This window comes from Prionailurus viverrinus, chromosome B2, assembly GCF_022837055.1.
Source record: "Prionailurus viverrinus isolate Anna chromosome B2, UM_Priviv_1.0, whole genome shotgun sequence".
NCBI lineage: Eukaryota > Metazoa > Chordata > Mammalia > Carnivora > Felidae > Prionailurus > Prionailurus viverrinus.
The window spans coordinates 122,578,776-122,602,367 of NC_062565.1; the positions used below are offsets into that span (position 1 = coordinate 122,578,776).

The 23,592-nt window shown below is 37.1% G+C and overlaps 1 protein-coding gene across 8 annotated transcripts in view; it reads right to left on the reverse strand.

Moving 5' to 3' along the window:
* Nucleotides 1-905: 905 nt before the first annotated feature.
* AHI1 (Abelson helper integration site 1) overlaps nucleotides 906-23,592 on the reverse strand; it is a 219,674-nt gene continuing 196,987 nt past the window's right edge. For 5 of the 8 annotated variants that reach the window (XM_047858614.1, XM_047858617.1, XM_047858616.1 and 2 more), the window contains 3 exons: nucleotides 22,718-22,776; nucleotides 6,927-7,029; nucleotides 906-2,298 (listed from right to left, as the gene is read on the reverse strand). In XM_047858614.1, coding sequence (XP_047714570.1) covers nucleotides 2,293-2,298; nucleotides 6,927-7,029; nucleotides 22,718-22,776 — 168 coding nt within the window. In that variant the 3' untranslated portion in view covers nucleotides 906-2,292. Of the gene's footprint in view, nucleotides 2,304-6,926; nucleotides 7,030-22,717; nucleotides 22,777-23,592 lie in introns of those variants that run through there. The other 3 variants (XM_047858615.1, XM_047858618.1, XR_007152153.1) reach the window with 3 other exon arrangements.

The following is a 23,592-nucleotide window of genomic DNA, read 5'->3' on the forward strand; positions in this document are numbered from 1 at the left end:
TCTTTTTGCAATAAAACTTCCCTGTAACTTAAAACTAAAATGAAGGTCAAGTATTTGCTTTTCTGGAAAGAAGCCTTACATAAGGTTTTAAAAGTACCAAGTATTAGTCACTTAAAAACACTGATTTCATTTAAAATGTGCATTTTAAACATTTATTTGCATCATGGGGTAAAATATTTCATGTCTTAAACCTTTAAAAACTTGATTGTTGTACTAGCTTTGCAAATCTTATCCACTATATAGTTTTGATATTGAAGAAAGTTTAATGTTCAAGATAGAGTAGAATCAATTGGGAAATAAATGTGTAAGAATGGCTTAAAAATATTATTTACATCTAGAGAAAGATAGTGTCAAAATGTTACTTGTTTGGAGAAAAGAGACTTCATAAAATGGGACACAATTCAATGATTTCAGAATGAAGATAAACAAAGAAAACTCATTTGTTACTAAGAAAATGTGCAGTATTAGAATCTTCAAATAGATTCTTGTGTCCGATTCCTTTACTTGACTATAATTTGGACTTCTATTTGGAGGGCACTTTTATGATCGCCCCCACCCCATCTCATGTTTGAGAGAATGGTAAAGATGTTTTATTAATCTATTTGTGGACATAACTGGAGTCTCATTTGTCAACAGGACAAAAGAGAGAAGGACTGGGCTTTGAGTAAAACCAACTTTTCCTGGTTTTGCCTCAATTGTTATTTTTGTCTTCAGTAGTTGCGATATAAAAATAACCCTTTATTTTTCATATGAACATTGAGATCTCAGCAGATGTTTAGCTCCCTTGACATATTTCATTTGTCTTGATTTAAAATCTTTCTGCAACTTGTTGAAATTCTTTGTGATTAAAACTGAAATCAGAGAATCAGTACGCATCTCAAAACAATGCGCTGAAACTGCAGAGATGCGTATTTTATTTTTTAATTATCAAGTGCATTCACAAGACAGAAAGAACAAGCTTCTACAAGGGTGACTCAAGCTGCTTGGGCCGGGCTGTACGTGAAGGCACAGATGTGTGCACTCAGGACACTGGGGGCTCTGTGCCACCCGAACAGACTTCTGTGCTGATCGCTGAGGGTTTTGGCTGGCATTGATGCCACTCACCACCTTCAAAAATGCTCCCCCCTTTTAAGTTCTACACAGCAGGGGAATGTTGACCAATTTTCATGCCTCAACAACATGTGCAGGGATAAGAGTCACATACATTTTTACTAGAAGATATTTTGTATTGGGTATACATCTGGGCAAAATTTACACCTCAATGCTTAACACTGTTTTTCTCACTTCTTATTTTAATGGAATCAATTGTCTAATTTGGTAAATAAGTTTTCTGGTTTTTATTAGTTTTGACCTGTGTGGGATTACATATTTATTGACAGACTTATAATCACATAGTTGAGAAAGGAGAAGAGTCAAGAAAAAAAAACCAAAGAAATGAACTTTTCTATTATAACATCACACTTTAAAATATATAGTCACACACACACACAAAATATATATATATATATATATATATATATATATATATATATATATATAGTCACATGGTAATGATACCATTGTCCTGGAACTCAAGAAATAAATAATGCAATGTAATAATTTAAGAATAAATGTTAAGACTAAAATAAATATTAAACAATGCTAAGTCTACAAATTACTTATATGCTTAAATATGAAGTGCTCTTTTTAAAAAGTAATTTGAAACACTGCTGCCAAAAGCCATTTTTAGTTTGTATGTATCAAGTTACATATATGATTCATTCAAAACTAACAAATTTGTTCCCTTTTAATGTCTTTCTTAATGGGACCATTTTGAATACACATTCTGAAGCTGCTTCCCTCTTAAAGTTAAATTTCAAAAGCATGTATTTCATATTCTGAACAGAACATCACACATACAATCACAATACAGATGTAAGAATATTAAATGACTGCTTAATGGACATCCTGACAGTGCAAACACTTTTCCTTCATCTCGGCTGAGTGGCAATTATGTTTTTTTCTTTATTGGTTTTCCAACAGTGGTAATGTAATTCTGATGCAATAACTAATACACATAAGGACCAATACTCGGATCAACAACAATCACAATGGTTTAAAATAATTAAGGTCAAAAGGCCCCATTTATTTTTCTACTCATACCTCGCTTCTGATTTTTCTAGATTCTTTCATAAGGACAAGGAGTAGTGGGGCCTTGCTTTCTTCCTTAGTATCTGGAAGTTCTTCAGTCTGAAGAGAAATTCCGTTTAATTTGTCATTTCATTTCTGTGTATTTGGTTGTCTCTTCATTCTTCAACTCTTTACTAGGAGAAAAGTAAACAAAATGTACTAAATGAACTTAGACAATGTCTTTTGGCCACAACCAAATCTCGGTGTGCCCTGGCAACAACGTGGGTAATAAGCACATGGCGTAACACACACACACACACACACACACACACACACACACACACCCAAGAAAGACCAAAGTACTAATCACCTATCTCCTAATGTGCTTCTTGAACACACTGTTAACACTTTTGGCACCGTTAGTGGTTGCGTAAAGCCTGCTCCAGCACTGACAAGTGAAAAAGAAATACACTTCTCAAATACAGACCCTAAGCACTCCAAACCTGGAGTAACTTCCAGAAATTAAGAGCAGGCAATCAGAATTCGGAAAGCTCTTCATTCATTGGAGGAAAAAATGTCATGGATGATGCTCCAAGATTAGTAAATGGGAAGGATATAGACCATCTTATTAAATAGCATTCTTTCATTTAGTCAATGATTATGTCTATTTTCACAAAGTGGGTTAACTATTACATTTTTCGCATAAAACCAAAAAATGGTGTGGGTCATTTTTAACAAAGGTAGTGAGGGTTAATTATGCATTTAGATGCAGCTTTGAAATAAATCAAATTATGTCACTAATGAAAATCAAGAACCAATACGTGGATGAAACAAGGACCTTCTTAGAGAACATGCAGGAAGGACACAACAACTAGGGGGAGATAAGCTAGTCGTGTTGAACAGGACACCCTTTACTGAAATTATTCATGTGCCAGTGGTGAGTATCTGAAAGTAGATAAACACGTTGCTGTCCTTCCTCTGAACAGAAAGGGCTTCATGCTTGATTGCTCTCAGAAGGCAGATGCCGCCTGAGAGTGATGGCAATGTGGCTAAGGTGGCGATCAATTCTACCAAGCGCTCCTGGGAAAAGTAGAGGCTAGGGCATCGTGGCACGAAAGGGCAGGGTAACCATTTCCTAAGCCCCTTCCCTGGTAGCACGGGAGGCTTAGGCAACATCTGTGCTTTTAGGGGCAGGCTCCATCTTAAATAAATAAACTATCTTTTTTGCTATCTTTTTTTGATGAAAGACATTTACACACGAGGGGAAAGAAAATCCTCTGTCAGTCCGTTTCCGGACTTCAAATCTGTTCAGCAGAGCTAGCACAGATAAGGTGGCATTAAATGTACAAGTCCAAAAATGTTCCAAGTGAGGCTCACGAAAGCAACTGAAGTAGATTGTAAAAGGGTACAGAGGTGGTGTGCCAAGGTACAACCTCACTTGGGGCCAGACAAGGGTGTCATTCATTCTGTCCCTGTGTGTATACATGGGAAGCACACAAAACTTGTCCCAAATTAGGGCCCAGGGCCCAATAAAAATGGAAAAGAAAGTGGTAAAGGCTCAAATGGATGCTGGGCACCAGGGCCTGAGAAACCCTATAAACATCTGCAAGGGGCCATGAGGAAGGTAAAAGGATCTTAGAAGAATAACGAGGCAAAACAGAGTCAGAGGAGGAGTTTATAAAAGTGGTAACAAAAACAAAGAAGAAAAACAGAAAAGGGAAGGGAGAGAAGAGCAGCTGGAAGTGAGTGGGCTGCATCCTGCACGTGCAGAGGATGTAGGACAAGTGACATTCATCAGGTGGAGATGGCACTATGAGAAGTAAACAGAGAAGCCAGAGGACCCTCCGGAGAGGGAACCCTCCAGAGACACAGTGAAGCAGGCCGTGTAGATAACATCTTCGAGAGAAGTGAACCAGGCTAAGTGGGGTACAATGCATCTTAACTCATTTATTCCTCATAATAATTCTTGAGGTAGGTATTATCCCTACTTACAGATGAGAAAACTGAAGAACAAAGAGCGAAAGAAGCTTGCCTAAAGTCATGTACAGCAAAAGTAGCCAAACAGGACATGAAGCCAGGGAATATGGTTTCGAACTCAAGCGTTCTTCATCCCGGGTTGTCAGCACAGAGCCCGAAGCAGGGCTCGAACTCACAAACTGCGAGATCATGACCTAAGCCTAAGTCAGATGCTTGACCGACTGAGCCACCCAGGCGTCCCTGTGTGAAAATCTAATTAACTGTCGTCGTCATCATCATCATCATCATCATCATCATCGCTTAAGTATTCACTGTGTAGAACATTATGTGCAGCACTTGTATGGAAGTGGACAGACTATATAGGCAGTGCTATGTAATAAAATTAATAATGTGAGAGTTTTATTCCTGTTTAAAACTCTGTTTTCAAACAATTATATTACAGTACAGCATGCTTCTCTCTCTCTCCTAATCAGAGAAACTGCGTATCAGCCTTTCATCACACGAGTTGTTTTTAAAAAAATGTAACAGTGCTTCCAATTGGTATAAGGAAGAGAACTACAGTACTGTAGGCCATAACAATTCATTCATTACTGTATAGGCCAGGTGACTGTGAAGCAATTACAATGATTACACTAGGCTACCATAAAGTAATCATATTGCTGCATCTGTTATCAATGCATGAATGTTATACGTTTAAATAAATATGGACTTTTACATTACCTTTTCATTTCTGATGTCAGTATTAGAAATACATATTACACCTACAGTGTTTTATATCATATAAGACAATAATGATGTAGGTACAGACAAATGATTCATCTTGTAAACACGATGTGAACTTACGATATTGATTAGTACAGTAATATAAATGTATTTTCTCTTCTGTATGATTTTCTTAGTAACGTTTTTGTTTCTCCAGCTTACTTTATTGTAAGAGAACACTATGTGATACATGTAACATACAAAATGTGTGTTAAGTGACTATTTATGTTATCAGTATTCTGGTCAACAGTAGGCTGTTATTGTTTGGGGGAACCAGAGTTATACACAGATTTTCGACTGCATAAAGCAGGGACTGGTGCTCCTAACCCCTGCGTTGTTCAAGAGTCAACTGAGTATGTTGTATACAAACTACTTCATAACCGTCTTTCTTCTACTTAAACATCTTTCCATGTCTATGAAAATACTTCAATAATGTAACAAATAGTATCACATGGTATTCCCTTATAGAAATGTTTTGTAATTTAATCAACTCTATAGTCATAGAAATTTAATTCTTTCTTCCTATTTTTAAAACACTGCTTGAAGGAACAGCCTTTTAACTGATTCTGCCCATGTATACTTGACCATTTTCCTGTAATAGATTCCTAGAACTAAAACTTTCAAATCAAAGGACATGAACAGTTTGACAAGTTAAAAAAAAAAAAAAAAAAAAAAAGAAGTATCACCAAGCTATGCCCCACAGGGAATGGATGAATCTTATACAATTACCAGCAGTGTATGAGGAAACTCAGTGCCCCCATCGGTTTTATAAGTTTGAAACTTGTTGCCATTTTGTGAGGGGAAAAATACTGTATTATTTACTAATTTTTGTTATTTGATCACTGGAAGGGAGACACTTTTCATATATTCATTTTCTTTAAGAATGTCCTCTGAAGGCCCTTTGCCAATTTTTCTTTTCTTTGTTGATTTTTAAGAGTTTTTTAAAAAATATGTTAAGGGTATTAATTCTTTATCTGTCACATATCTTGTGAGGTTCTTCCTTATCCTGGGTTATTATATGTTTCTAGATTTTGCTTTAAATCATTTTGAAGTTCTTATTATTAAAATTTGTTTTAAAATGTTTTCTGATTCTGTTATCAAGGATAAAAAGTCATTTCTTAACCCATGATTGTATAACTACTCATCTATATGCTTTTGGAATAAGGAGATTTAAGTTTTTTATAATTAAAATCTAAAAATACTTATGAAAATTCTGAATCTGGTTTCCTTTAAGTGACAACTTCACAAAAGTGGACACATTTCACGTTTAGCAGACAAATGTCACCACTGCCTAACCGAGAAAACAGAGGCCTCTTCTTCAGAAAGGTCTTCCTGACCTTCCTACATTCCATCCCCCACAAGAAAACACCATCATTCAAACACACTTGTCTCACTGGCCTATCTCAGTACAAAAGTGACCCTGCCTTGTTTCAAATTCTAATCTGTGTACTTCCTCTGGTCTCCAGGGATTATTCACCTGTCCTTTATCTTGAATGGCTCCTCCCCCGGGGCCCTTTCCTTTCAGTTTGTAACTCTTCTCCTCATTCCCCTCTCTACAAAGATCTCTAAATCCCGTGTTTTCTACTGGTTATTGCCCAGCCTTTTCTTTCCTTTGAAGTACAGCTTCTTGGAAAAGCAGTCTCTTCTGATTATTTTTTCCCTCTGCACTGGAGACGGTCTGATTCAAGGACTCTCATCAAAACTATCTTCTTGGAGGTCATAAATGGCCTCTTGACAGGAAATCCTGAAAGGGCACTTTTAAGTCCTTATTTTACTTCTCCTCCCTTTGGCATTCGTCATTGTTTATTTATTTTTAATAGCAGTATAATTAACATAAAATATTATATTAGTTTCAGGTGTACAACACATTGATTCAACAACGCTGTCCGTTATTCAATGATCATAAGTGTAGTCGCCACCTGTTACCAAAAATGGTATCACAATATTATGGACTCTATTTCCTATCATGTACTTTTCATCTCCATGACTTATTTGGCATTTGTGATGGCGGACCAGGCCTTCCCTAAATCTTTCCCTGCTGACTCCATGCTACAACTTTCTCCTGGTTTTCCTCTTACCTCTATTAGGGTGACCTTTTGACTGGTTTGCTCATTCTTCTTCCCCTGCATATCCATTGTGTGTCCTCGGTCCTCACGGCTCTGCGCTTTGCCCACTTCAGAACTACGGGAGGGAAAGACGAGAAACAGGAGCCCGTAAGAAGACTGCTGCCATAGCCCACATGAGGCTCTGATCTAGGGCAGTAGCAGTGGGAACAGAAAGGGGAGATCAATGGATGGATCTGAGAGAAAAACATTAGGGAGATGCTCAAAATAATGTAGAGACATGAATCTTTAGCTGGTAGGGTTCCTTCTCTATTATGATGAAGGGACAGAATAAAATAAATTTAACTTCTCTTAGAAAAATATTAGATGCCCAGGAAAAGCCAGAATGTTTTCTTAATCAAACTAGATGGAAAAAACATGTGTGTATGTGTAAAAATAACATGAGATTCCTTAATGACAAAGAAAGGGGTGAAGGAAATTTATGCATAAGAAAGCTGTGATATGATCCAAGAATTCCACTACTGGGTATTTACCCAAAGAAAGCGAAAACATTAATTTGAAGAGATATATACCTCTTATTTACATTATTTACAATAGCCAAGATATTGAAGCCACCCAAGTGTCCACTGACAGATGAATGGATAAAGAGGATGTGGTGTATCTACCCAATGGAACATTATTCAGCAATAAAAAAGAACATGGTATTTTTATTTGTGACAACATGGATGGACCTAGAGGGTATTATGCTAATTAAAATAAGTCAGACAAAGACAGATGATTTCACTTACATGTGGAATATAAAAAAACCAAACTAGTGAATAAACAAACAAAAAGCTGAACCAGACCTACAAATACAGAGAACTGATGGTTGACAGAGTGGATGGGAGTGGGGGATGGGCAAACTGGTGAAGGGGAGTGGGAGATCCAGGTTTCCAGTTCTGGAATGAAGAGTCAGGAGAATAAAGGGTACAGCACAGGGAATACAGTCAATGAGACTATAATAGTGTTGTGTGGCGAGATGGGAGCTACCTTGTGGTAAGCACAGTATAATGAAAAGACTTCCTGAATCACTAAGCTGTACGCCTGGAACTAATGAAGCACTGCGTGTCAACTACACTAAAAACAAACAAACAAACAAACAAACAAGCAAAAAAACCAACACTGTGATATTCTGATCTGTGGGATCAGATGGTTTTCAAATGGTTCAACAGTAAGAGTAAAATATAAAACAAATACTTTGTGAATGAGTGCAGAGTAAATAGTGTTAGGAGAAAAGAAAATACAAAAACAATGAAAAAAGGGAAATTTAAAAAGTGGAAGACAGTGTCTCCTTTCTACCATGTCTGGGAATGGTGGAAGAGTTTGATCCAGATGCAAGAATTTCAAAATCAAGTAAATAAATAGGATTGAATAGAGATTACTACAAACTAAACCATGTTCTCTCAAAATCACAGGCTGAAGGGGTGCCCAGGTAGCTTAGTCGGTTAAATGTCCAACTCTGGCTCAGGTCATGATCTCACAGTTTGTGAGTTTGAGCCCCATGTCGGGCTCTGTGCTGACAGTTCAGAGCCTGAAGCCTGTTTCAGATTCTGTGTCTTCCTTTCTCTCTGCCCCTCCCCTGCTCATGCTCTGTCTCAAATATAAATAAACATTAGAAAAATAAAAAAAAAAATCACAGGCTGAAGTCCTAATTCCAAAATGGAAGCAAGGATCTTTAAGGAGGTTAATTAAGATTAAATGAGGTCATAAGGATGAGACTCTAATCTACAGACCAGAATTGGTAGTCCTTATTAGAAGAGGAAGAGACACCACAGAGCTCTTTCCAACACATGCATAGAGGAAAGGCCATGTAAGGACACAGCAAGAAGGTGGCCACCTGCAAGCTGGGAAGAGAGGTTTCACCAAAAATTGACCCCGCTGCAACCTTGATTTTCAACTTCCAGCCTCTAGTACTGTGAAAAAAAATTTGTTGCTTAAGCGACCCAGTCTGTAAGCACTGATAATTTTTGCAATCTCTCTCCAAGGAACCTATTCTCGGGCATTCAAGTAGAAACTCAGGTGTCTGTGGAGGCTACGGTGGGTAATGCGGTGAATGAGAGAAGCAAGCTAGGGGTAATACAGTAAACTGACGAACTGGAGAGTGGATGACCCACACAGGAGAGGCAATCCGCTTCCTCAGCTCAGCTCATGGAACTGTGGTCCAGAACATCAGATTAATTTCAAGAGAAGTACAAAGTCTGCATTTATGTGAATTATTATTATTATTATTTTTTGCATTTAGCCACTGAAAATTATACACACATACATACACATACACAGCGGATCCAACCAAAGATACTAGGACTGCATCTTGCTGGCAGGCCCTAGTTTTTGACCTCTGCTCTGGCCACAGAATATCTCCCGGCCTCAGGGTACCCCAGGCACTTTTACACTTTAGCTCCCGATGTCCTGATTTCTAGGTCCTTCTCTTTTTTTTCACCCTGCCTCAATATGGTCTTTAGGACTTACATACTATCTTATATCTTTGGCTTTTACTGACCACTGTAGGAAAATCAGACTGTATGATCCTCTTCACTTTTTCTCTCATAATCTATATACAATCTAACAGAAAATTACCTTGAAAATGGATACAACATCTGGACTTTTGTTTGCAGCCAAGATGGGGAGGCAGGGACTGGATATACTGCTTGCCTAAAACCACCACCAAAAAACCCCACAATAAACTGGATAAAATATATGGAACAATAGTTTTCAAGACAATGAATCACTGGCAACAAAGGACACTGATACCCAAGAGACAGAGAACAAATGAGATGAGCCCTAGGGTCACCCAGCTCACCGCCTTGAGTTTCCAGGCTATGGCACAGGGAGATGAGGCCTGCATGAGTCCTGGTGGACTCCCTAACAGCTGAGGGCCTGAGGAGATGGAGATGGCTAGAGTTCACAGAGTGTCAGAGAGGAGAAAGCTTCACAGTGAGAGAATGTGAACATCTGCAAAGGGTTCCCTTCAAGTATTCAGAAGAGCTGGTGAACTCATGCATCTGAGGACATTTCCTGAGGCCAGAACAGTACCTGTGCCTACCAGCCAGGCTGGAAGACCTCACAACTCAGAAGGGGCTGCCCAGAGTACCCAGAGGGATTTGTGTCCATAGTGAGGAATAATGAATGGCTCTGGTTCCCCCTAACAAACCTTAAAAGCAAGACCCGAGAAGATCAAAGTGTTCTGAAGTAGCTTAACTATATTCTAGAACAGAGCTTAAGAATATTTATAGAAATACAGAAATATCTAGTAACCAAATGGTAAAGATTTCAATGTGTGGCATCCAATAAAAGTGTATTGGGGGGTGGGCAAAGAAATAGAAAAATACAACCCATGATGATGATCAAAAAACTGAAACTTACTTAGAATGGACTCAGATGTTAGAATTCTCATTAAAACAATGTTAGAAAAAACATCAAAACAGTTATTATAACTATAGTCCACTTGCTCAAAAGGTTAAGTAGACCCAAGGATGATATCTGTAAGACCCACTGTGAATTTCTAGAGATGAAAACTAAAAGGCCTGAGGTGAGAAATATACTGGAAGGGATTAAAGTCAGATGAGACACCGCAGAGAAAAGATCAGATAACTTGAAGACTCAGCAACAGAAACTATTAATAGAAATTAAACAGAAGCCACAGCAATAGAAAAGGTGAAACACATTGAAAAAAAAAAAACAACTAAAAAAAAGGCATCAGGGAGCATGGGACACCTTCATGTGGCCTAATGTATGTGTAATTGGAATCCTCAAAGATGAGAGAAACAGATGGAGGCAGGAAACAACAAAAACAAAACTAAGAAGAAAAAATGGCCCAAATGTTCCAAATTTGATGAAAACATAAACCTAAACGATCCAACTAACCTCCAGCACAGGAAACGTAAAGAAAATTACAAGGCACATCATAATCAAATTGCTCAAAACCAGTGATAGAGAGAAATCTCACAAGTAGCCAACATAGGGGAAACCATGCTCTGTATGGAGGAACACAGAGAAGCATGAGTCTATTTCCTCTTGGAAAAAACTGCCAGGTGAGAAGGCAATGGAGCTGAATTTTTTTTCTTTTGATATGAAATTTATTGTCAAATTGTTTTCCATACAACACCCAGTGCTCATCCCAACAGGTGCCCTCCTCAATGCCCATCACCCACTTTCCCCTCCGTCCCACCTACCATCAACCCTCAGTTTATTCTCAGTTTTTAAGAGTCGCTTATGGTTTGGCTCCAATGGAGCAGTATTTTTAAAGTACCAGAAAAAAAGTGCCGATCTTTCAACACAGAATTGGATGCCAAATGAAAACAGCTTTCAAAATAAAAGATGAACTAGTCTTTTTCAGACATGTGAAAAGTAAAGGCACTCATTTTTAGCTAACCAACATTACAAGAGATGTTGATGGGAGTCCTCTGGGTGTAAAGGAAAACGGTACCAGGTGAAAATACGGATCTACACAAAGGAATTAAAAAATACTGAAAAATGAAAACAAAATAGGCAAATATTAAGGTTTTCTTATTCAATCTCTTCCAAAGATGACAGTTCACAAAATTAATAACATAATGAAGGGGTTATAACTAATATAAATAAAGTGTGTGACTAGAGAAGCATGAAGGTCAGGAAGGAAGAAATGGAAAAACACCATTTTATTTTATTTTATTTTTTTCAACGTTTATTTATTTTTGGGACAGAGAGAGACAGAGCATGAACGGGGGAGGGGCAGAGAGAGAGGGAGACACAGAATCGGAAACAGGCTCCAGGCTCCGAGCCATCAGCCCAGAGCCTGACGCGGGGCTCGAACTCACGGACCGCGAGATCGTGACCTGGCTGAAGTAGAATGCTTAACCGACTGCGCCACCCAGGCGCCCCAGGAAAAACACCATTTTAAAGCGCTAAACCCCCCCCAAAAAAAATCACTAAAAGAGGAAAGCACAGCATTATGGGTAATAAGCTAACAAAGAAAGATAAAATAGATAAAACATAATTTAAAAGAAAGCTGAAAAAGTTGAAAAATGAGAGAATAATTGAGACAAATAGAAAACAAAAAACAGTATAATAGACTAAAACTTCTCCATGTTAATAATCATATTAAATATAAATGTTTGCTTAATTATCCTAATTAATAGGCAGAAATGGTCATATTGGGTAAAAAGAGCATGAACTCAGCTGTATGCTGCCTACAAGAAGCATACTTTAATTTTCAACCTATTTGCATTTTTATATTTAAAGTATAAAAACACATATATCATTCCAACACTATTACGAGAAGGCTGGAGTGACTTTTCTAATATTAATTGAAGTAGATTTCAGAACAAAGAATAGGACCAGAAATAAAGTCATTTACCTCCAAAAAAACATAACAATCCTAAACATATGGGCACCTAATACAGAGCTTCAAAATACATGACACAAAACCTAACAGAGCTACAAGAATTAAAAAACAAGCCCACAATATTAGTTGAAGACTTCCAATACCCAACTCTCAATAATTAATAGATAGAAAATCAGTAAGGCTATCCCAGACATAAACAACACTTATTAGCCCATGTGATCGAATTTATTTATAAAAGAACACTTCAGGTAGACAAGTGCATGATACTCAGTCTTTTCTTTTTTTCTTTTCTTTTTTTTAGTATAATTTATTGTCAAGTTGGCTAACATACAATGTATACAGTGTGTTCTTGGTTTTGGGGGTGACTCATCGCTTTTATACAACACCCAGTGCTCATCCCAACAAGTGCCCTCCTCAATGCCCAGCACCCATTTTCCCCTCTCCCTCACCCACCCCCACCCCATCAGCCCTTAGTTTGTTCTCTGTAGTTAAGAATCTCTTATGGTTTGCCTCCCTCCCTCTCTGTAACTATTTTTTTCCCCTTCCCTTCCCCCATGGGTTTCTGTTAAGTTTCTCAAGTTCCATGAGTGAAAACATGATATCCGTCTTTCTCTGTCTTATTTCACTTACCATAATACCCTCCAGTTCCATCCACATTGCTGCAAATGGCAGGATTTCATTCTTTTTCATTGCCAAGTAGTATTCCATTGTATATATAAACCACATGTCCTTTAACCATTCATCAGTTGATGGACATTTAGGCTCTTTCCATAATTTGGCTATTGTTGAAAGCATTGCTATAAACATTGGGGTACATGTGCCCCTATGAATCAGCACTCTGTATCCTTTGGATAAATGCCTAGTAGTGCTGTTGCTGGGTCATAGGGTAGTTCTATTTTTAATTTTTTGAGGAACCTCCACACTGTTTTCCAGAGCGGCTGCACCAGTTTGCATTCCCACCAACAGTACAAGAGGGTTCCCATTTCTCCACATCCTCGCCAGCTTCTGTTGTTTCCTGAGTTAATTTTAGTCACTCTGACTGGTGTGAGGTGGTATCTTAACGTGGTTTTGACTTATATTTCCCTGATGATGAGTGATGTTGAGCATCTTCCCATGTGTCTGTTGGTCATCTGGATGTCTTCTTTGGAAAAGTGTCTATTCATGTCTTCTGCCCACTTATTCACTGGATTTTTTGTTTTCTAGGTGTTGAGTTTGGTAAGTTCTTTATAGATTTTGGATACTAACCCTTTATCTGATATCTCATTTGCAAATATCTTTTCCCATTCCGTCGGTTGCCTTTCAGTTTTGTTGATTGTTTCCTTCACCATGCAGAAGCTTTTTATCTTGATGAGGTCCCAATAGTTCATTTTTGCTTTTATTTCCCTTGCCTTCGGAGACGTGTCAAGCAAGAAATTGCTGTGGCAGAGGTCAAAGAGGTTGTTGCCTGTATTCTCCTCTAGGTTTTGATGGTTTCCTGTCTCACATTTAGGTCTTTCATCCATTTTGAGTTTATTTTCGTGTATGGTGTAAGAAAGTGGTCGTTTCATTCTTCTGCATGTTGCTGTCCAGTTCTCCCAGCATCGTTTGCTAAAGAGACTGTCTTTTTTCCATTGGATACTCTTGCCTGCTTTGACAAAGATTAGGTGGCCATAACATTTGTGGGTCCAATTCTGGGTTCTCTATTCTATTCCATTGGTCTATGTGTCTGTTTTTGCGCCAATACCATACTGTCTTGATGATTACAACTTTGGAGTAGAGGCTAAAGTCTGGGATTCTGATGCCTCCTGCTTTGGCTTTCTTTTTCAATATTACTTTGGCTATTCAGGGTCTTTTATGGTTCCATACAAATTTTAGGATTGTTTGTTCCAGCTTTGAGAAGAATGCTGGTGCAATTTTGATACGGATTTCACTGAATGTGTAGATTGTTTTGGGTAGTACTGACATTTTGACAGTATTTGTTCTTCCAATCCATGAGCATGGAATATTTTTCCATTCTTTGTGTCTTCAATTTCCTTTGTAAGTTTTCTATAGTTTTCAGCATACAGATCTTTTACAGCTTTGGTTGGGTTTACTCCTAGCTATTTTATGGTTTTTGGTGCAATTGTAAATGGGATCGATTTCTTGATTTCTCTTTCTGCTGCTTCATTACTGGTGTACAGAAATGCAACCGATTTCTGTACACTGATTTTGTATCCTGTGACTTTGCTGAATTCATGCGTTAGTTCTAGCAGATCTTTGGTGGAGTCTTTCAGGTTTTCCATGTATAGTATCATGTCATCTGTGAAAAGTGAAATTTTGACTTCTTCTTTGCTAATTTGGATGCCTTTTATTTCATTTTGCTCTCTGATTGCTGAGGCTAGGACATCCAACACTACGTTCAACAACAGTGGTGAGAGTGGGCATCCTTGTCATGTTCCTGATTTCAGGGGGAAGATCTCAGTTTTTCCCCATTTAGGATGATATTAGTCATGGGTTTTACATATTTGGCTTTTATGATGTTAAGGTATGTTCCTTCTATCCGGGCTTTCTTGAGGGTTTTTATTAAGAAAGGATGCTGTATTTTGTCAAGTGCTTCTTCTACATCTATTGACTACACATTCTTTTCAAGGGCACTAAAAACTTTTACCAAGAGAGACCATATTAAGAATCACAAAATAATTCTCAATAAATTTAAAAAGATTTGGATCATTCAGAATATGTTCTTTGACCACAATGGAATTAGAAATCAATAACAGAATGATATCTGGGAAACTCCCTAAATATTGGGAATGAAATGACCCACTTCCAAGTAACCCAGGATCAAAGAATAAATCTAAAGAAAAATTAAAAAAGTGTTTTTGAAAGAAATGAAAATGAAACCACAATATATCAAAATTTGTGGAATGCCATTCAAGCAGTGCTTAGTGGGAAATTTATGGCACTAAATGTTTATATTAGGAGAGAAGAAAGGTATTAAATCGATGTCCACAGTTTCTACTTTAAAAATTGTGAAAAAGGACAAATTAAACCCCAAATAAGCCAAATAAAGACCAGAGTAGATACCAATGAAAGAGAAAATAGAGAAACAATAAGGAGAAATCAATGAAACAAAAATTTGACTCTTTGAGATCAAAATTGATAAACCATTATTAGCAAGGCTGATTGAAAAAAAAGAAATTATTTAGGCTGAGATTGCTCGCTGCCTTAAAAAAATAAATTACCAACAGCAGGGATTAGGGGGCTGCAACACTACTACAGATCCTATTACTACTGAAAAGATGAGGGAATATTATGAACAACATTATATCAACCAATTAAATCACTTGAGTGAAATGGACAAATTCCTTGAAAGAAACAAACTATCAAGGTTTACATAAGAAGAAACAGATAACCTTGAGAGCTCTAATTCTACTGAATAAATAGAATTTGTAGTTAAAAATCTTCCAAAAAAGAACATTCCAGGGCCAGACAGCTTTACCTGTGAATTTATCCAACATTTGAAGAAGAAATAAAATGATGGCCATGAAAGTGGTGGAGCTAAGGACTTCTGAATATTCTCTTCTCCAAATAAGCTAAGAGAAAACTGGCAAAAATGGTCAGAATCAGCATTTTCAGATTTCTAGAAATTAGTCAAAAGCTTGTGGCAACTGGGGAATGTTTATTCAAGAAAAATGGTTGAACCTTGGTAAAAGCAGAGAGCTCTGTGGCATTTTAACTTGACCTAGTCCCATACCCCACTGTAGCTCTGTGGTGGCCTTGAAGAATAGCCTGCAATTTATGGTGAAAGCCAGCAGCCCGGCAGCTACTGGAAGGAACAGAACAGGGATGGAGCTCTTTCAAAGCCTCATTTCTAAAGAACTATTTTACTTGATCTGTCTGGTGGTTCCTTGGAAGATACCACTTGTAAGGCTGTCAGTACTTGACCTATCTCAGAGCTGGTCTTTTCCCTGGGAGGCACTTGTTAAAACAATTACAGTTAGCTTCATGGCTGCCTGAGTGATGGATAATAGAAGCCAAACAACAGACTAACTAAAAAAGGTGAAAAGGAAAAGTTGGGGGAGTAAGATGTCCACACGAGTTTTCCCAAGTTCTGACACTATTCGGAGAGTCTAGAAGGTCTCACACATGTACGGTTGTGAGCATGCACAGCAGAGACCTAAGAAGGCTTTATGCCTTCACTTCTGGCTGATCTTAATGCTCTGTGCTAATAGGAAGCAAAAGCTAACACAGAGTTGTCAACTGAGTGGCTAAATATTGAAGGTGTGCTCAATACCCCAAGAGACCCCTTAGCAAGACTGAGAGACTTACTGGTTCCAGGTGTTCAAGGAAATCTTTGTCCAATTAGCTGATCACTAGTCTAACCAAGCAGAGACTTCAGTGGCCAAACATTGTAATTATAGTTGTAGAAATTTGTTCAGAGAAGTTATTTAACAAATAACAACTATAATAAGTAGCATCAACAACAAACCCCAGGGAAGGGAAGAATCCAATTCTTAGAGTTGTCACATTATAGTCTTTAAAATGTCCAGTTTTCAACAAAAGATTACAAAGACATACAAAAAAACCAAGAAAGGATGGCCCATACAAAGGGAAAAAAATAATCAGCAGAAACTGTCCCTTAGGAAGTCTATACATTGGACTTTCTTGACAAAGACTTGAAATCTATTATTGTAAATATGTTCAAAGAACTAAAGGAAATTATGTCACTAAACAGAGAGTATCAATGAAGAAGTGAAAATTACAAAAGAAAAAATACCAAATCTACAGACTCTTCCAGAGAACAGAAGAACTAGAAATTCTTCTTAACTCATTCCATGAAGCCAGCTTACCCTAATACCAAACCAGACTAAAACATTACAAGAAAACCAAAGACCCATATTTTTCATGAACAAAATGCGAAAAATGCTAAATTAAATTTTAGAAAATCAAGTTCACCAATTTATAAAAATGATAACATACCATGACTAAATAGGGTTTATCCTAAGAATGAATCGTTAGTTTAATATTTGAAAATCAATGTAATCTACCATATGAACACATTAATAAAGAAAAATCATGATTATCTGAATAGACACAGAAAGAGCATTTGACAAAAATCCAACATCCATTACTGACACAAACTCTCAGCAAACCAGGAAATGAGGGAATCTACCTGATAAAGGACATTTATAAAAAAAAAACCTATGATAATATCATATTTAATGGTGAAAGACTGAATGCTTTCCCACTCATTACCCATAAAATCATGAAGAAGATAACGCTATCTACTCTCATCATTTCTATTCAACATTGTAACATTATACTGGAGGTTTAGCCTTTGCAATAAGGCAAAAAAAAAAGGCATCTGGTTTGGAAAGGAAGGAATTAAACTGGTTTTTATTTGTTTGATTGTCTATGTAGAGAATCTAGTAAAATATACTAAAAAGCTACTAAAACTCAAAAGACATTTTAGTAAGATGGCATAATGCAAGTTCAACATCCGACAGTCAGTAGTATTTCTATAAATGAGCAACAAACAATTATAAATATCATTTACATACGAAATACTCAGGAATAAATGGGTCAAACATCTGTAGGATTTACACCCTGAAAACTAAAAAAACAGTGCTGAGAGAAATTAACGAAGACCTAAATAAATGAAGAAATATGTTAATGAGTCAGACTACTGAATATTGTTAACCTGTCAATTCTCTCCAAACTGGTCTGTGGATTCAAGGCAATGCCAATTGGAATCCAGTAGGCTCTACTGTAGAAGCAGCTTATTCTAAAAATCATGTGCGTATAAAAAAGACCTTGAATAACTAAATTGACATTGAAAAAGGACAAAGTTGGAGGACCAATAATACCTACTTCCAAGACTTCCAGTTTTATTATAAATCTCTAGTAAACAAGACAGTGTATTACTGATTAAAGACAGAAAACCAGATCAATGGATCAGAACTGAGTCCAGGAACAAATGCACACAGATACTGACAATCGATTTTCACAAAAATGCAAAAAGGCCATTCATCTGAGGCAGGATTGTTTTTTCAACAAATGGGGCTGGAACAACTAGAATACGCAAATGCAAACAAACCAAAATAGATGATCTGATCCAAACCTCATACCATATATAAAAATTAACACAAAACAGATCATACACTTAAATACAAAACCTGAAAATATAAAACTTTCACATGAAGACGTATGAGAAAACTTCTGTGACTTTAGGCAAAGGATGCTTAGACAGTATAAAGCATGATTCATAAAAGAAAAAACTGATAAACGTCATCAAAATAAAGCTTGTTCTTTGAAAGCCACTGTTAAAAGAGAATGAAAAGGGAAAACAGAGGCTGGGAGAGAATATCTGCAAATTATGTATCTGCAGAAGAACATATTTAAAATATATAAAGAACATTGTGATGTCACACACCTCACAATGGCTGGGTCTGATTTCACAAAGTGGAGGTCGGGGTGGGGGGGTGGTGGTAAAAAAAAAAAAAGGCTGAAAAGTGGACAAAGCAAGAACTAAAAAAAAAAAAAAAAAAGTTTGCAAGCAACAGGTATTTTAAGGAAAAAAGGTAAACCACTTCCTTCTCATGAAAAGGAAACTTGAGTCCGGAACAGGATTATTATAAAACTGGAATAAATATATAGTGGAAGAGTGACAGGATACTTAGAATTAACTCTTAAAGCCTTCATTATATTAAGAAGAGATTTCGTTCATTCAGTTCCCATCTGAGTGTTCATAAATAAAGGACTTTAATATTACTATCTGAATTAACTTTTCTCTGATCAAAGCTGTTAATGAAATAAAACATTCTATCTTTAAAAAAAAAACCCCAACAAACTCAAGTTAAAACAGATTAATGACTAGGGAATACCGGATACTACTTATTAAGAATTGTCACATATTAATAGAAACTTCATTACCCACTCTCAGGCAGTAGATAATAACATCATAGGGGCATGAAGTACAAAAGGTGTAAGTTTCAGACTTTTAAGAAAATGCTTTGGTTAAATTAACCTGTTGGGGTTTCTTCTTGATACCTTAAGAAGGGAGTACAGCTTTACCAAAATGTGTAAATATTACTTGCACAGAAGTGATTGACATTTCTAAAAAAAATAAAAATAAGAAAGAATAAAGAAGATAAGAAATTCAAGTGGAAGTAGTAAGAGGTAGTCCTATGTGGCTTATTTATATATTCTGGTCAACCAACTAAATAAGTTGCAAACTGAATGGCAAGACTGAAAGAAACAAAACAATTAGCCTTCAGGGGCGCCTGGGTGGCTCAGTTGATTAAATGTCCAACTCTTGATTCTGGCTCAGGTCATGATCACGAGATCATGTGAGATCAAGCCCTGTGTCAGGCTCCATGCTAAGCATGGAGCCTGCTTGAGATTCTCTCTCTCTGCTTCCCTCCCCAACTTGTGCTCTCTCTCTAAAATAATAATAATAAAAAAAAATTAGCGTCCGTCCATTTACTTGGGTTCAATGGACTCATTTAGATAAATTAAAGAAATAAAGAAATGACTTTGTACATACGGGGCTATAATATTTCCACCTTCCACTTGCCTACAGTTTTCAGGTCATTAGAAATGTATCTTAATTCATCCCTACTTCTAAGAAATTACTAGTATAGGGAAAGCCCAAAAAGCTGCAGATGAACTTGAGCATTTAGACATATCTGAACTTCTCATGAAAATTTATTTTCAGAAGCTTTGTAAGTGTTCTATGCTCAAAAGGAGAAGTCAAGCTACCCTGACAGTCTTTAGGAGCTGGAACGTTTTGTGAGGTTTTTTAAAAATTCTAACCTGGAGAGCATGGTGTGGATCTGTGTATCACTGGAGAATAGGCATCCAATGCAGTCAGTGACTACAGACTCTCATTTGCATATTAGATACAAGTTTGAAAATTTTTTATAAAACATGTTCAAAAACACCAAGAGTACTGTTGCCATAATGTATTAAATATGGTATTTTAAAATTTTTTTTATTTTTATTTTTGAGAGAGACAGAGAGAGAGAGACACACAGAATCTGAAGCAGGTTCAGGCTCTGTCAGCCCAGAGCCTGATGTGGGGCTCAAATTCACGAACCACTAGATCATGACCTGAGCTGAAGCTGGATGCTTAACTGACTGGGCCACCCAGGTGCCCCTAAATATTATGGTATGTTTTGGTTGTTGAAACAGTTTGTCCTTACTGTTCGTGTATTTTTTATATGTGTGATCTGTCATTGAGTATAAACTCTTTAGGGTCAATGACTGTATCATCAACTATTATCTAAAATTCCAGTGTTTTAGAGAATAGAACTGAAAACTTTCCTGGCAGATGTAACAAGAATGAAGATCAGAAAGACCTGGGATGTGTGTTTCATACAGGAGGCAGCAGGAAAGCCTGGAAAGAAAAGCAGATTAGGAAACAGAGGACCTGTGTTCTGGTCCTGGGTCTGACATTTAGTAACCACAGTGACTTGAGACAAATCACAGCCTCTAAGATCTAAGACAGGGGTCAGGATACTGGTCTGCAGGGAGACAGTGAGAACCAAATGTGATCCATGTGAGTGGCTGTGCTCTGAATTGATACAGGGCTATATATAGTTATATCATCATCAGATTTTCTCTTTAAAAGATTTTAAAGCTTCCAACAAAATGGCATTTTACCGGGAAGCCTGACAACACTAAATATAATTTAAAACAAACAGACAAACAAACAGCCCAGCAGTCTGGGGATCTTGGCTCCTGGTCTGTGCACTGACACAGAAGTGCCCTGGGAAATTTATGCAAGGCCTTTCCCCTTAGTTTTCTTGACTAGAAAACAGAGGGGATAGAGAATTTCTAAGGAATCTTCTAGGTCATGATTCTGTGACTCTTTAAAACACCATTTAAATTATGTTTGTCTTTCATCTGTAGAATAAAACATTATCTTGTGAAATACTGCATGGTTTTATTTGATAATTCCTATAAATTAGACTGTCATCTCCTTCAGAATTTTTGAAGTGAAACAGACATATTATTCTCCAAAATGTCAACATCAGTAGCAGGGTTAACCTGAACAAACATCTTCCTGAAGGAAATTCAGCTGGGATCATCCGGGTGCGTGTGTGTGTAAGCATGTACTCATATGCGTATGTGGGTATGGTTGGTGGTGGATGAACAGGAGGGCACGACAGATTATCTAGGCTGTTCGAGGCTGTTACCCTCTTGGGATAGTTTGCTAGTGATTGTGTGAATATGAAGTTTGGGCTGAAAGTTAGGTACAAAATGATCTGCACTGATAAAAAAAATGAGAAATAGGAAGATTTTTGATATAAGTTTTTTGAGGTAAAAGGGATTTTCATTTATGTATTAAATGATGCAGCAAGTACCAAATGAAACTACAAAAACTTTCTAGTGATCTTTTTTTAACAAATACCTCGAAACGAATTGCTTAAATATATTACGCGTTTGGAGAAAATATACAATGATAATGTTCTGGGTATTACTTTCTTTTCTTTAATGTCTCAAAATAGGTATTTCATAATTTTTTTTAAACCACACATCATCTCCGTATTTTCAGTTAATGTCATTTTAAAATGTTACTCAAACAAAAATAAATGATAAAATTTAGTATGATATTTTAATTTTATTTAATATTATTTCTTGTAACTTAGTTATAATACATTCTCAAAGTCCAACCATTAAGATATTCTTACGGGCGCCTGGGTGGCTCAGTCAGTTTAGTGTCCGACTTCGGCTCAGGTCATGATCTTGCATGAGTTCAAGCCCCACGTCAGGCTCTGTGCTGACAGCTCAGAGCCTGGAGCCTGCTTTGGATTCTGTGTCTCCCTCTCTCTCTGCCCCTCCCCTGCTCTCTCTCTCTCTCTCTCTCTCTCTCAAAAGTAAATAAACACTAAAAAAATCAAAATAAAATATTCTCAAGCTAGCTCAACTCTTAAAAATCAATTATCTAAAATTTAACTTTCTTTTTTTAAAGTTTGAGATTTTTTTTTTGAGAGATGAAGAGAGGGAGAAGAGAGAGAGAATCTTTTCCTTTTTTTTTTTTGTTTATTTATTTATTTTGAGAGGGGGTGCAGAGAGAGTTTGAAAGACAGAGGGAGACAGAGATTTCCAGACAGGCTCTGCATTGTCAGTGTGGAGCCCGATGTGGAATTTGAACCCACAAACCATGAGATCATGACCCAAGCTGAAACCAAGAACGGGACACTTAATTGACTTAGCCACCCAGGCACCCCAGGGAGAGAGAGAATCTTAAGCAGGCTCCACGTTCAGCGCAGAGCCCAACACAGCATTCCATCCCACAAACCTGGGATCATGACCGGAGCCAAAATCAAGAGTTGAATGTTCAACCGACTGAGCCACCCAGGTGCCCCTGAAATTTAACTTTTGGTGTAATGTCATAAAAAGAGAAATGGAGAAATTGTCCTTAAAAAAACAAACAATACTTGTTTAGCGCTGCAAGTATTTAGAAGGAAAAGTTGCTTACTGTGTCACAGACTCTGAGCCCAGCCTGAAATCTTGGGACTTGTCCTTAATGACTGACCGCTGCAAAAGAAGAACAACAAACGGTAAGTACAAATGCAGCACAACGCAGGTAATAGTAGCAACTTGCTGAATGAGGAGAGAGCATGTTTGTTCTGAACATAAATGTCTACCAGCATAATGTTTTCACTCCTACGGACAACCAAGGAGAAAGTTCTCCAGATCATCTGAGCACTCTGTACACATGTCAGTTTTCAGGTATGTGGCAAAAAAAAACGTCAGATACGAATCAGTGTAAACTAATCTAGAAACACCATATGGCATATCACTTAGGTTCTAAATGTATCTTTCAACATCGCATCCTTTGTTCCTCATCCTTTTGGCATACTTTATATTTTCATAGTGATGACACTCATGGAATTCTATCTAAAATTTTGGATCTGAAAACCCAACCTTCTACAAAATTTGTTTGGTACGTATTTTATTAACGGCACCTTTGTGAAGAAAACAAATTAGAAGTGCTTTCAGTGGTGTCAGATTATATTGTTATGTTTGATGGTTCCTCCAGAATTCCAGCATTAAGTCCAAATGAAAGTATACTGTGGGAAAACGGAGTTTGATATGAGACAGTATTTTATAAATCTACCCAACGTTGCTATAAAATTGACGACAAATATTTTTTTAAAGAGGTAATTACATGTTATGGAAAGAATCCATTTAAAATTCACATAGAAAATATACAGTTACTATGTTTTCAGCCATATGCAAATCAAAGAGATATACTATAGCCATCTAATTATTTAATTAAAAAAAAACTGCAGAAAAGAAAAACCAAGATGAAATCAAAGAAAAGGAGCACAGTCCTTAAGTTGTTTAAGT